Genomic DNA, 14,260 nt, shown 5'->3' on the forward strand with positions numbered 1-14,260 from the left:
GCACTTGCGTTCTAGGTGCCTCCCCTTTGCCGTCAAACCTGCTCACCTTGCCTCCACCTGAGAGACCTGCCTGGAGCCCCAGTGCCACCCCCGACCCCAGGCCCCCTCACAGACGCCACTTGATGCACACTGCGATTGGGGTCGTGGTCTCCTGCCTCTGCGCTCACCACAGTCTGCTGAGTGCAGTCCTGGAGGGGGATCTAGAAAATGCACATCTGACCTTGTCTTTGCCGTGCCTGAAATACTTTAATGACTCTCTCTGTCTCTGTCTGTCTGTCTGTCTGTCTGTCTCTCTCTCTCTATATATATATGTGTGTGTGTGTGTGTATGTATATATATATATAATTTAAAGACTTAGTTATTTGAAAGGTAGCGTGACAAAGAGGGAGAGAGAGAGATCTTCATTCACTGGTTCACTCCTCATATACCTACAACAGGGGCCGGCATCGTGGCATAGAGATAAAGCTGCCGCCTACAGTGCCGGCATCCCTATATGGGCGCTGTTTTGAGTCCCAGCTGCTCCTCTACCAATCCAGCTCTCTGCGTATGGCCTGGGAGAAGCAGCAGAAGATGGTCCAAGCGTTTAGGCCCCTGAACCCCTGTGGGAGATCTGGAGGAAGTTCTTGGCTTCCACCTGACCCAGTCCCAGCTGTTACAGCCATTTGGGGACTGAACCAGCAGGTGGAAGATCTCTCTTTCCCGCTCCCTCTCTCTGTAACTTTGCCTTTCAAATAAATAAAATCTTAGAAGTGTTTTTGCTTTTTTTTTTTCATCACCCCAGAAAGAAATTCTGTAGCTGTCAGCCCACATCCTCCCACCTGCTCCTACCCTAAGTGACTCCTAGTCCCTGGCAACCACTCAGTCTACCCTCTGCCTGTTCTGGACATTTCATGCAAACAGAATCGCACAGTAAGCGGTGTTTTGTGGCTGGCAGTTTGTGCTCAGCATAAGGTTTTCAAGGGCCGCCCCGGCTGCGGCAGAGGACTGTGGTTTTCCCTCGGCGTTAAGCCCACGCTCCCGAGTGCACCTGCAAGCCCCGGGTGACTCATTCCTCTGCACCTCTGCAGTCTGACTTAAATCCACTTGCAGGTGCCATGGCACCCTCTTCTTCTTCTTCTTCTTCTTTTTTTTTTTTTTTTTAAAGATTTATTTATTTGAAAGAGTTACACAGAGAGAGAAAGAGGTCCTCCATTCGATGGTTCACTCCCCAGATGGCCGCAATGGCTGGAGCTGTGCCAATCCAGAGCCAGGAGCTTTTTCCGGGTCTCCCACGAGGGTGCAGGGGCCCAAGGACTTGGGCCATCTTCTACTGCTTTCTCTATAGCGGAGAGCTGGACAGGAAGCGGAGCAACCATTCTCGAACCGGTGCCCATATGGGATACCTGTGCTTCAGGCCAGGGCGTTAACCCACTGCGCCACAGCGCCGGCCCCAGCCCTCTTCGTTTTGCTTGGTCACTCGCGTCCTCCCAGTCTTAGCCTCTGGGAAGGCTTTTCTGCTCCTCCGTGCCTTCTGTGTGCTGCCAGCAGCCTTCACGCTGCCCTGGACACTGCCTTGTTGGACAGGGCCCTGTGTGCCACTCCCTGACTGTGTCCATCTCTGGACCGTGCTCTAGGGAGAGTCGGCACGCGCCCTGTGGTGCACCTCCTGGTCACCGGACCTCTCGGAGAATCTGAGTCTGCCCTTGCCACTCCCCGAGTGCTCTGTGCTCTGCTGTCTTTTCCCTCAGCCCTGCTGCCGCGCCTGCTGCTGCTGGGTACCTGTGAAATTCTCTCCTTTACCATCTGTGCTCGGCCCTGCCTCCGTCCCTCCCCTGCATTTCTTGGCTTCGCCGCGCTCCTCGTCCTTCTGTGAGCCCTTCGGGATGGGTCTTCCCATTTCTGTCCAGACTTTTCCTCCCCACGGTCGCCTTCTACGGCTCCACTTGTCACTCGCGTGCAGAGAAGTCTTCCGTGCCTGTGGGTGTAACCTGGATGCCTCCCGAGTCTCCCGTGTTGTCTGGTGCTGTAGCTGCTGGCGTACACCAGAATACCCGAGTATAAACCCAGGTAGTTTATAAAGAGAAGGTTTGTTTTGTCTCAGGGAGTGGAGGCAGGACGTCCAACAGCGTGTGTGGCACCTGCAGCTGCTCGACTTCACAAGTGCCTTGTGCTGCTGGGGTGCATGGGCAGAGAGTCGGAGCAAGGGGAACTCCGCATCCCCAGGACGTCCCGGCTACCACGAGCTGGGCGCCAGTCCCTCGTGACCTCATCCACGCTTCGAGGCCCTGTCACCTCGGGCATCAGATCCCAGCGTGCCTTTCCGGAGGGACAAACCACAGCACAGGTGTCCCCAGCGGCCCGATTGCATCCTCATCCCTACACCTCCAGCGCCCTCAGATCCGTGTGTCCTGAAGTCGACACACTTACCCTGAGGACCTCCCACCTGCTTGGCTCTTCAGGGCTCCTTGCCCCGTTTTTTTTTTTTTTTTTAAAGATTTATTTATTTGAGAGGTAGAGTTACAGACAGAGGTCTTCCATCCATCTGCTGGTTCACTCCCCAAATGCCCACAATGGCTGGAGCTGGGCCAATCCAAAGCCAAGAATCAGGAGTTTCTTCAGAGTCTCCCACGCGGGTGCAGGGGTCCAAGCATTTGGGCCATCTTCTTCTGCTTTCCCAGGCCATAGCAGAGAGCTGGATCAGAAGTGGAGCAGCCGGGACTAGAACTGGTGCCCATATGGGATGCTGGCACTGCAGGAGGAGGCTCAACCCACTCTCCTGCAGCACCGGCCCCTCGCCCCGTCTTTCTGCCCCATCTCTGCCCAGTGTAGTGCATTTGCCGAGTTCAGCCGTAAACCGTGCTGAGCACCTGCTGCTCTCGGGCAGTTGGGAGGCGCGGCCGTGGTCACTTTGCACTAAATCGAATAAAGATTCATCATGTCCCCGCCCTGTGAAGTAGGCCTCCACCACCTTTTCTGCGGTGCCTTTCGTTGTTTAGGCCAGGATCCCCCACCCGCCAGCGTCTTGCACACCCTACCCCTATAATGTGCAAGGTGTTTTTTTTTTTTTTTTTTTTTTTTTTTTTTTTTTTTTTTTTTTTTTACAGAGTGGACGGTGAGAGAGAAAGGTCTTCCTTTACTGTTGGTTCACCCTCCAATGGCTGCTGCGGCCGGCGCACCGTGCTGATCTGAAGGCAGGAGCCAGGTACTTCTCCTGGTCTCCCATGGGGTGCAGGGCCCAAGGACTTGGGCCATCCTCCACTGCACTCCCGGGCCACAGCAGAGAGCTGGCCTGGAAGAGGGGCAGCCGGGACAGAATCCGGCGCCCTGACCGGGACTAGAACCCGGTGTGCCGGCGCTGCTAGGTGGAGGATTAGCCTAGTGAGCCGTGGCACTGGCCAATGCGCAAGCTTTTTAAGCTTGAACTGAGTTGTTCTCCCTCTGCCAGGGCCACCCACCTCTCATTCTACCTTTCTCCCAAACGTCCCCGATCACTTCTGTTCAGGAGGTGCCTCATTAAATGTACCTATTGTGCCTTTTTGTAGCATAGCCACGTATGTGCTTTCCCCGTCCCTGTACTGAGTTGGTTGGAAGACTTTTTGGGGGGATGAAGGCTTCGTTAATGATCTTACTCTGAGCACAGTGCGGTAGGAGGGAGTTCAGTAAATAATTGTTTACGTGGCTCCCTTGGGAAGGGGCCGCTCTTTTCTTTCTGTAATCAGCAAGCACAGCCAATGTCTTGACATTCCATGCTTTTCCCTTCCTTCCATAACCACGCAGGCCCCTCTGCGTGGCTGTGCAGGTGGCCATGGGCGGCACATTCCCAGCATTGCTGATGTCAGTGCACGGGGCACCACGGGCCACAGAGTCCAGACACAGTTCTGTGGTCAGGGCCATGGGCAGCATGTGGGAGGTGGCATTGCAGGGAGGGAATTAGATGGGTAACCCAGGGGGCGGGCAGGGTCCCACCTCCGAACCCCGGAGGAGTTATCACAGAAGAAAGCCTGAGGTGACAGCGGCTAGCCAAGGCGGCGAAGTGGCGAGGTGCAGGTGTTATGTGTCTGCAGCGTGGGGAGCCACGGTTACCTGTCCTCTGTTGGGTCGTGGGGGCACTTTGTGAGTGGGTCGTCACTGCCTGGCCACGTGGGCCCAAGCCGGCACCTGTAGGAGACGATCTCGCTGGAAGCTTCCACCGGCCTGATTTGTGGACACTTTAGAGATGCCTGTTCCCTAGGGGCTAGTGGCTCTCTGGAGCTGAAGGTCCTGTGGGTTGCCGGTTTGGCGACTGTCGGGGCCCGCCCTCAGCGGAGCGTGTCCACGCGTGGGGTGGGCGCCTCCACTGGCAGCGTAGACTTACACGCGCTCTGTCTTTCCAGGCTCATCTTGCAGAGGGAGAAGCATTTCCACTACCTGAAAAGAGGCCTCCGACAGCTGACAGATGCCTATGAGGTAAACACAGTGCCCCGGAGCCCCAGCCTGTCGTCAGCCAGCTCCTCCCCGCTTTTCCTCTCTCAACACAGATGACCATTGGGCCAACCCGTTGCAGGTTCATGGCACTGTGCTGTGCGGCTGGTGGTCACTGAGCTGGGACTCCCTCTTCTGAAAGGGACAGCACTGGGCACTTCCAGTCTTGTCGTCCTCCCAGAGCAAGTGGGACCCCAGGTGGTTGGGGTTGAGGGCCTGCACACTTTCTTCTTAGACCCCTTTGACAGTGGCTGTAAGCCAGTGGCCTGGTTGTCCTAACCCGTTGCCCTGTAACCCAGGTGGGGAACATCAGCCTGAGGGCCATATAATCATTGGCTCTGTCCCTGCCAAGGCAACCACAGGTGGGAGTTGAAATGCAATCAAGCTACAGCAGGCTGAGTTTTAAGTTGAGAATTGTACCTGGCCCTTGAATGGTGTGATAGATATCCAAGTGGCTCTTGGCAGAAAAGAGGTTCCCCACCCCTGCCCTATAAACTGGTCCCATTTTCATGTGGGCCACAGGGACAGCACCAGGGGCCTTCAAGAGTTCATGGAAAAATGCACATGTATGAAAAACTACACATGGATTGCAAACATTTTTTTTTTTTTGCACCAAAACAGACTTATCTTCTCATTCCATTTTCCACGGACTTTTTGAAGGACCCTTGTCTGTGAAACCCAGAGAGAGCTGGAGGTTCACGTGGAGGCCCAAACCCAGAGCAGCTCTTTTTTTTTTTTTTTATTTTTGACAGGCAGAGTGGACAGTGAGAGAGACAGAGAGAAAGGTCTTCCTTTGCCGTTGGTTCACCCTCCAATGGCCACCGCGGCCCGCATGCTGCGGCCGGCGCACCATGCTGATCCGATGGCAGGAGCCAGGTACTCTGGTCTCCCATGGGGTGCAGGGCCCAAGCACCTGGGCCATCCTCCACTGCACTCCCTGGCCACAGCAGAGAGCTGGCCTGGAAGAGGGGCAACCGGGACAGAATCCGGCGCCCCGACCGGGACTAGAACCCGGTGTGCCGGCGCCGCAAGGCGCCAGAGCAGCTCTTAAAACACACTCTATAGAACTGTGGCTTCGCAGCCTCAGTGCTGTGATAGTGGTGGGTGGTGGGCGGTGGTGGGCGGTGGGCGGGGTTGAGTGGCAGGCAAGGAAAGGGAGAACAGGAGCAGGTGGGCTCTCAGCTGTGCCCTCTCTGCACAGAGCAGCTCTGCTTGTAATCTGCTTTCCATTTGAAGTTCTGCATTTGATCATCAATGGCAGGGCATTGCCAGCTCAGCTGCCTGGAGGACCTAAGCTGGCCGCGTGAGAGGGGGGAGGGACAAAGTAGAAACTGAGACCAGCCCTGTGGCCCCCTGTGCTGACCCTGCACCTGCCAGCTGCTGCCCTCCAGGGGCTGCAGATCCAGGGCTGCCGGATCTTAAATTTATTTATTTATTTTTGCAAATGAAGCTGGAAATCCAAATTTTTAGCGACCCCCGTTCACAATGAAACATTTCAACCATTAAACATCTCCATGGACGAGTTTGTCCTGTGGGCTGTCGGTTTTCAATTCTTGACTCAAGTTCCGGCTATTAGGGCCCCGTCCACCTGGTCAGTTCATACCACAGCAGCTAACAGTTTATTGAACAGTGTGCTGAAAACTTGCCATGATCTCTCTCATGTGCTTCTAACTCCTCCATGAGGGAGGTCAGTCTTTTTTTTTTTTTTTTTTTTTTTTTTAACAGCTAAGGGAACAGGCATAGCAAGGTCAAGTTTTTTGCCCAAAGCCAGTAAGCTTGCAAGAACAAGAGCAGGTCAAACCCACGCAGCATCACCACACCGGGCCGCCTTCAGGTGGTAGGTTAGCCGCAGCAGGGGCTGTCAGCAGAGTTTTGTGGAGAGCAGCTTAGGTCAAAGGAAAGAGCACTGGATTGAGAGTCCAGAAATCTAGGTTTTTTGTCTCAGCTCGGACACTATTTTTGTAATCTGCAAAAGGATAATTTCTCTGGATCTCATTTACGTAGTTGTAATCTGTAAAGCCGGAACAGTACTGCTGCCTGCCCTGTCTAGCCTCGGATGTTCAGTCACCACTGATGGCTTGCATTAGCTTTCAGCTCTGTTCGCCTGTCACCTTTGGAAACCTGTCCCAGCTCCCCGAGGCAGAATTAGTGATGTTCCCTCAAGATTGCATTTCCCACCGGTGCTGAGGCTCACTAGGCTAATCCTCTGCCTGTGGCGCCGGCACACCGGGTTCTAGTCCCGGTTGGGGCTCCAGATTCTGTCCCGGTTGCCCCTCTTCCAGTCTAGCTCTCTGCTGTGGCCCAGGAAGGCAGTGGAGGATGGCCCAAGTGCTTGAGCCCTGCACCCGCATGGGAGACCAGGAGGAAGCACCTGGCTCCTGGCTTTGGATCGGCGCAGCACGCCGGCTGCAACATGCCGGCTATAGCAGCCATTTGGGGAGTGAACCAACGGAAAAGGAAGACCTTTCTCTCTGTCTCTCTCACTGTCTAACTCTGCCTGTCCAAAAAAAAAAAAAAAAAAAAAAAAAATTGCATTTCTGCCCATAGTGGGATTTATTTATCCAGGTATATGCAGGGTCTTCAAAAAGTTCATGAAAATGCATACTATGAAACAGCTTGTGTTGATTTAAAATTTTTTGCACGAAAATAAACTTATTTTTTAATTCCATTTTCCACGACCTTTTCGAAATACCCTTGTATGCAGTGCATGTTTCATGTTCTGGCTTGTTTCAGAAAGACGTGAGATAACTCATCAGTTTGGGTGTCGATCTGATGCCTGCTTCTCCTACAAATAACCACACGCTTTTCTATGTCCCAGGCACCTCAACAAGGGGAGCCACGTTTCATTCCTGGTCATGTCCAGGGTGCTTGGCACAAGGAGATACTTAGTAGATATTGAGTTAATCCAGGAAATCCCTTCCTGAGATTATCTACCCCCCTGAGATACATAGTAGAAAATAGAAAGCAGCAGCCCCTAACTTCCTGGTGTGTAAGAAGTCCTCACCTGGGAAGGACCCATGGGGTTCAAGGTCAGAGTTTTCTTTTTTTTAAAGATTTATTTATTCATTGAGTTACACAGAGTGAGCAGAGGCACAGAGAGAGAGAGAGAGAGAGAGAGAGAGGTCTTCCATCTGCTGGCTCACTCCCCAATTGACCGCAACAGCGGGAGCTATGCCGATCCAAAGCCAGGAGCCAGGAGCCAGGAGCTTCTTCTGGGTCTCCCATGCGGGTGCAGGGGCCCAAGGACCTGGGCCGCCATCTACTGCTTTCCTAGGCCATAGCAGAGAGCTGGATCGGAAGTGAAGCAGCCAGGACTTGAACCGACGTCCGTATGGGGTGCCGGCACTGCAGGTGGCGGCTTTACCTACTACACCACAGTGCCAGCCCCAAGATCAGGGGTTTTTATCCCATGGTCCTTTTCTCGTACATGGTCATTTCAGCCCCTGGCTAGGGCCACAGAGTGAAGTCCTTCCTGCACTGATGGACGTTGAAGCAAGGGTGCTGTCCCCCACCCCCCTTGCCGGGCTGCCAGGAGTGAGACGGATGTGGCCTTGTCCGCGGTGTCTGGGAATGGTTCTGAATAAGGGGTGTGTGTTCTCCCCATCCCTCTCTCTCTCAGTGTCTGGATGCCAGCCGCCCTTGGCTCTGCTATTGGATCCTGCACAGCTTGGAGTTGCTGGATGAACCCATCCCCCAGATAGTGGCTACAGAGTAAGTGTGGCTTTGGGGGTGGGGGTGGGGGACCTGGGGGTGTTCTCTGAACTTGCATTTAGGGCTTGGGGTTCTCCTGTTTCTCTGTTATTTGCGCTGAATGGGTGCTCCAAAGCAACCCCTTGTCCTTTGCTTGACCTCCAACAACATCCTGAAACTCCTCCACGTTAGAAGCCCTGTTGTGGGCGGGTGGGTAGAACAAGACTTTGAACTCCGAGAGAGTTCTGGTTCCTTCTGTGGCCTTTTCTCTCTGCTCTTGGCTGTCTGTCTTCATCCACGACTTTGCCAGAAAGCACAGCATGCATTTGGATAGCTTCTCGGGGCAAGCGGTGCCAACCCAGGGAGCAGACCTGTCTCTGCCTTCAATAAACACCTCCCGAGAAGTGCCCGGAGGAGTCGCGTGGTCCTGGAGGGGCCTGGCCGCGTGGTCAAACGCCGTGACTGGCAGCGTGCTCAGGCCCCTGGTTAATGATCAGAGACCGGGCAGCTGAGCCTTGTCCTGAGCTGCCTGTGCAGATGGTTTCTGTCTCGGAGAAGGAGGACCGAACCCTAGTCCCGTCCTGGGAGTGGGAAAGGGCAGCCGGGAACTGGATCCCAGAGACCAGCCCCTGAGAGCGAGCGAGCAAGCTTGAGTTCCTCACTGCCGGGGGGCAAGGGCTCTGGCACAGGAGGGTCCTGAGCCAGGTTGGTTTTTCTGCATGCAGTACAAGGAGGCGGCTGTGCCAGGATGCGTGGGCACGAGGCGGTGCCCCTCCCTGGCCACAGTGCCCCTGCTGCAGTCACATTGTCAGGTCAGAAGACAGAACCGCACATTGTCTCATTCATTCTGTCTTAACAATAACCTCTCATTCTTGCCTTCCTGGGCAGGGTGTCTTGTGATGAATGCGATGGGAAAGATAATGAAGAATTAGGCCATTGACCCTTGTGATCCAGGGGTGCTTCAGAAAGTTCGTGGAAAGTGGAATCAAAAGCTATGTTGGTGTTGGTGCAAAAAAATGTGAAACCCATGCACAGTTTTTTTTTTGCAAAGAGAGAGGGTAAATCCTGCAGTGTTTTCATCCTTGGGGCGCTGCTGCCCGCCCAGTGGCTTCCAGCACTGGAAGTAGAGTTGGACACAGTTTCTGCAGGAACAGGAATTTAATTGTCAACATAAAGGCCCATGTGTTTTTGAAATACCAGTCGGAGGTTGGGGGTTGTCTGGGGAGCCTCCTCCCACCACACTCAGGATGTACGCTAGGAAAATGGGGACATAGGATGTGAGAGGAGAGAGGAGATGGAGGACTCTGTAAAGTCCAGGCGCCCAGCAGGGGAGACCGTGGGTCCTGACTCTGCTTCTGATTCCAGCTAACATGCACCCTAGGAGGTCCAAGTACTAGTCCCTACCACCCATGCAGGAGAACCAGACCGAGTTCCTGGCTCCTGGTTTCAGTCTGATCCAGCCCTGGCTGTTGGAGGCATTTGGAAGAATAATCCAGCAGATGGAATATATCTGTGTTTTTTTCCTGTCTCTCTGCCTTCCAAATACATAAATTAGTTAAAAAATTTATTTAAAGCCTATGTAAGTACATACAGTGAAATACTTTGCAGTCAGTAAAAAATTTTGTAATGTAATTTTGCATGTAAATGTGCATATTTGTATATAAAAATATGTATTAGTGAAAATAGTTTAAAAGATCTAACTTTTATAGATTAAAATTATAGATGATTCTATGTGAAGAAAAAGCCAGAAGAATACATATATACATGGTAGTAATTATATCTAAATGGTGAGTTTAAAGATAATTTTTTTTAATTTTATTTTTTATTTTTTAAAGATTTATTTATTTGAAAGTCAGAGTTATGCAGAGAGAGAGAGAGAGAGAGAGACAGAGAAAGAGAGAGGTCTTCCATTTGCTGGCTCACTCTCCAAATGACTGCAACTGCCAGAGCTGCGCTGATCAGAAGCCAGGAGCTTCTTCCGGGTCTGCCACGCGGGTGTGGGGACACAAAGACTTGGGCCATCTTCTGTTTCTTTCCCAGGCCATAGCAGAGAGCTGGATCAGAAGTGAAGCAGCTGGGTCTCAAACTCGTGCCCATATGGGATGCTGGCACCGCAGGGGGCGGCTTTACCCACTGTGCCATAGCATCAGCCCCTAAAGATTTTTAAATTTTTAGTTTTTTAAGCTTACTTGCATCTTCTAAAATTCCTACAACAGCTGCCTTCAAAGCTCTCCCTGTGGTTTTTCTGAGCCTTGACTTAATGAGCCTTTAAAGAATCACTTAGACTTTCCAGTATTGTACTCTGTTTTGTTTTGCAATTTGTCATGAACAGAGCCTAGTAGCTCTGACCTATAAGGAAGTAAAATATTTTAAAAATATTTTTAGTAAGATACAGACCAAAGTTAATGACTTCTGTAAAGATCTGGTGGTTTTGTTTGTTTGTTTGAGTACCTGAAATGGGATACTGCCTTTTATTTTGCATAGGGAAGAAAAATGCTTTGAAATGTGGTCACTGGGTTTCCCTTCATGCAGACATTCAGGTGACCTACAGGCAGAACATGTAGCCCTGGGGTTTATTTCCCTGTCCTGTTCTTCCCGCCTTGCCCCAGTTAGCATGCGCCACCCACACCGCCGCTTTCCTATTCTGTCCATGGTTGTGCTATTTGTTTAGGGAAAAGTATTATAGGCTGAGTTCCCTCTAGTGGACAGAACCACTTTTGTCAGCCTCCGTGACTGCTGACCAAAGCCGGCAAAGCTGGATTTTTACTGCCGGTATCAGACCTTTCTCCAAGAATAATATATGCATAGGTAGGGATTTAGCTCGCCTTGCTTATAGGATCATAAAAGCAAATTTATGTGTGCATATAAATAGAGTAAATTAGTATCTTGGAACCAGACTAAATACCTTTGCTTTGCTTAATGACTTTAGCACCCTTGGGAAGTATGCGCTAGTGAGAATAGCATGCTCTGTTATTGAAAGCTGCTCTAATGAACAGAACAAAATGAAAATCATTGGAAGACTGGTGCCCTGTTAAAGTTAGACTTTTAAATTTGTTAAGAGTTGCTTTCACTTGAAAACTGTTTTAGGACTTTTTAGCCTATAGAATTTTTCCAAATATCAATTCAAATTTTGGTATTTCAAAGTTGTTTTTTTTTTTTTTAATTTCCCTTTCCAAGGGTTATTAGTAGGGGCAGAGGTGTCATGCAGTAGGAACAATGCTGCTTGGGATACCTGCACCCCACATCAGAGTGCCCGGGTTTGAGGCCCCTCTTCGCTTCCTACTCCAGCTTCCTGCTAATACACGTCCTGGGAGGCAGAGGGGTGGCCCAGGTCCCTGCCACCCATGTGGGACACCTGGATTGAGATCTGGCTTCTGCTTCGGCCTGGCCCAGCCCCAGCTGTTGGGCATTTGGGAAGTGAACCAATGCTTGGAAGGTCTCTGTCTGTTTCTTTCCCTGTGTGTGTGTGTGTGTGTGTCTGCCCTTCAAATAATAATAAAATATTCTTAGTAGCTTGTCTTTTGCATAAGCCTTTAAGTGGTTTTTCCTTTTAATTTTTAAAATTTCTATGTCTCTTTTTAATGAGGACACCATATGTAGTTATTGGTCTTTTGGGTGTCTTGGTTTTGTTTTGCTTGCATCTCTGGCCTAGTGGGTGTAGCCAGGGATGGTGTTCCATGTCCCCTGCAGGACAGTCCCTCCCGTCGACTGATCCAGCCCAAAGTGTCGGTAGTGCTGAAGCGAGAACCCTGCTCTGAAAGTCAGTGTCTCCCTCAGCTGCCTTCCCCCAAGAGCAGCTGGGCAGAGGATTGCCCGTGTTGGAGGAAGAGTCGGCCCCGTTAGCCTGACGAACCCTGCTGGCCTCCTGGAGTCCATCAACCACAGACCCCGCCTGTCCTCTACCTGTTCACTGCAGCTGGGCAGGTGTTGCCTGTCTGCGGTGTCAGCTGAAGTGGTTTCACAGCCTGCAGTGGGAAGCAGTCCTGGGCCCTGACACCAGCTGGCCGGCCAGCGTGCCTCGGATTTGCTCTCCTAAGCTGTTCTGCACAGGGAGCCCTGTCACTGTTTCCAGAGCTCATTCTAGGCCTTCAGTCTGTCTGTGGGAACCTGTCCGTCTGTTACATTCTTCTTGGAGTGTGTAACTAATTACCCTTGGTATACTTGAAGTAGTTTGCTGGGTAGTTCCTCCCTGTGCTTGTCTATAATAGTAAGCCTCTAAGTACATTTTTATATTTAGCCATTTTTTACACCTCTGATCTGAAATCGCTTCGAGTTGGGAAATGGAGGCTACAGCCAGATGCAGTTCTGACTGATGCTGAGTGGAGGGTGCTTTTAACAAGCACTTTAAAAATATTTATGTATTTATTGTCATTGTTTATTTGAAAGGTGGAGAGAGGGGGAGAGATCTGTCTTCCATCCACCAGTTCATTCCACAATTACCAGCAACAGCTGGGGCTGGGCCAGGCCAAAGCCAGAAACCAGGAACTCAACTCTGGGTCTCCATGTAGAAGGCAGAGACCCAACTACTTGAGCCATCGCCTGCTGCCTCCCAAGGTGTGCGTTAGCGGGAAGCGGGAATTAGGAGTGGAGCCGGGACTTGAACCCGAATGCTGTGATATGTGGTGCTGGTGTCCCGAGTGACAATTGCTGTACCGAATGCCCGTCCCAAAAAACTTTATTTTATTTTTTTTGTCTTCATTGTTCACAACTGGTGGGCCCTAATTTCTGGTTCATTTTCTGCTGTGTTCTTAGTCTTTTCCCCTCTTGTATTTATATGGAGGTGCTTCAAAATATTGATGGAAAATGAAATTAAAAGATTGAGTTTGTTTTGCCACACACACAAAAAAGGGTTGAAATCCATATGTGAGGATTCTAACAAAAGTTCTTGGGATATGCATGTTATGAAAAAACTATGTATGGATTTCAGATTTGTTTTTTTGCACCAAAGTCCGCTTATCTCTAATTCCATTTTCCCATTAACTTTCTGTAGTGCCTTTGTATGCTTTACCCCGTCCCCAGCTCTTGCCATCCCTAATGTGTTACTTGCCATCTGCACCTGTTTCATTTGCTCTGTTCGTACTGGCTTTCAACTGACTGCCCCTCTCTTCTTGTACTATGAGCTTATTTACTGTATGTGCTTTTGAGCGCTCCATCTGGGTTGTGGACAGTGGTGTGCAGAATGAACCACATTAGCTCAGTCCACCACCACCTGGACGTCCAGCTCGCCTGCCCCCCTGGCTGGCAATATGTTGCTGATGCTCTTGCCTTGAACTCGATCCCTTTCACGAGTGTGAGGTACTCCTTCAGTAGTTGAATGACAGAGTCGTGCTGTCCAATAGAGCTTCCTGTGATAATGGAAATGTTCCGTATTCGTTCGCTCCAGTAGGAGAGCCACTAGTCCTGTGTGTCTGTTGAGCCCTGGGAATGTAACTTTTGTGACTGGGGAACTGGCTTCTAAATTTTAATTCATTTAAATTACAAAACTGAAGCAGCCTCACGTGGCTGGCGGCTACCTGTTGGACAGTGCAGATCTATCTCATTGCTACCCGAAATGTGGCCCTCAGATCGGCAGCATTGTGGTCCACCTGCAGAATCTTGGGCCCATCTGGCTCTGCTGAGTTGCAGCCGCAGTTTCACAAGGACCCCTGGTGATTTCCATGCGTATCTAAATTGGAGAAGCACTGATACTTGGCTGAACATTGGGCTCATAACAAGAAGTTTAAAAAAATACGTCCCTCAGGGCCAGCGCTGTGGCGCAGTGAGTTAAAGCCCCAGCTGGCAGCGCCAGCATCCCATATGGGCGCTGGTTCTAGTCCCAGCTGCTCCTCTTCTGACCCAGCTCCCTGCTATGGCCTGGGAAAGCAGTAGAGGATGGCCCAACACCTTGGGTCCCTGCACCCAAGAGGGAGACCTGGAGGAAGCTCCTGGCTTTGAATCAGCGCAGCTCTGGCCGTTGTGGTCGTTTGGGGAGTGAACCAGCGGAACGGAAGACCTCTCTGCCTCTGACTCTACCTCTCTCTATATCTCTGTCTTTCAAATAAAATTCTAAAAAACAAACAAACAAACAAACAAACAAAAAAAACAAAAAAAAACCCTCCCTCTGGGTCCCACCCTCAGTGATTCTGATTTC

General features: G+C 51.1%; 1 protein-coding gene across 7 annotated transcripts in view; it reads left to right on the forward strand.

Moving 5' to 3' along the window:
• Window positions 1–14,260, forward strand: part of FNTB (farnesyltransferase, CAAX box, subunit beta) — a 90,881-nt gene that overhangs the window by 40,466 nt on the left and 36,155 nt on the right. For all 7 annotated transcript variants that reach the window (XM_008271856.5, XM_051826397.3, XM_089322487.1 and 4 more), the window contains 2 exons: window positions 4,353–4,425; window positions 8,060–8,151. In XM_008271856.5, coding sequence (XP_008270078.2) covers window positions 4,353–4,425; window positions 8,060–8,151 — 165 coding nt within the window. The remainder of the gene's footprint in view (window positions 1–4,352; window positions 4,426–8,059; window positions 8,152–14,260) is intronic.

Source organism: Oryctolagus cuniculus, chromosome 20 (assembly GCF_051225735.1).
Source record: "Oryctolagus cuniculus isolate XC-2025 breed Fujian yellow rabbit chromosome 20, ASM5122573v1, whole genome shotgun sequence".
Classification (NCBI taxonomy): Eukaryota; Metazoa; Chordata; class Mammalia; order Lagomorpha; family Leporidae; genus Oryctolagus; species Oryctolagus cuniculus.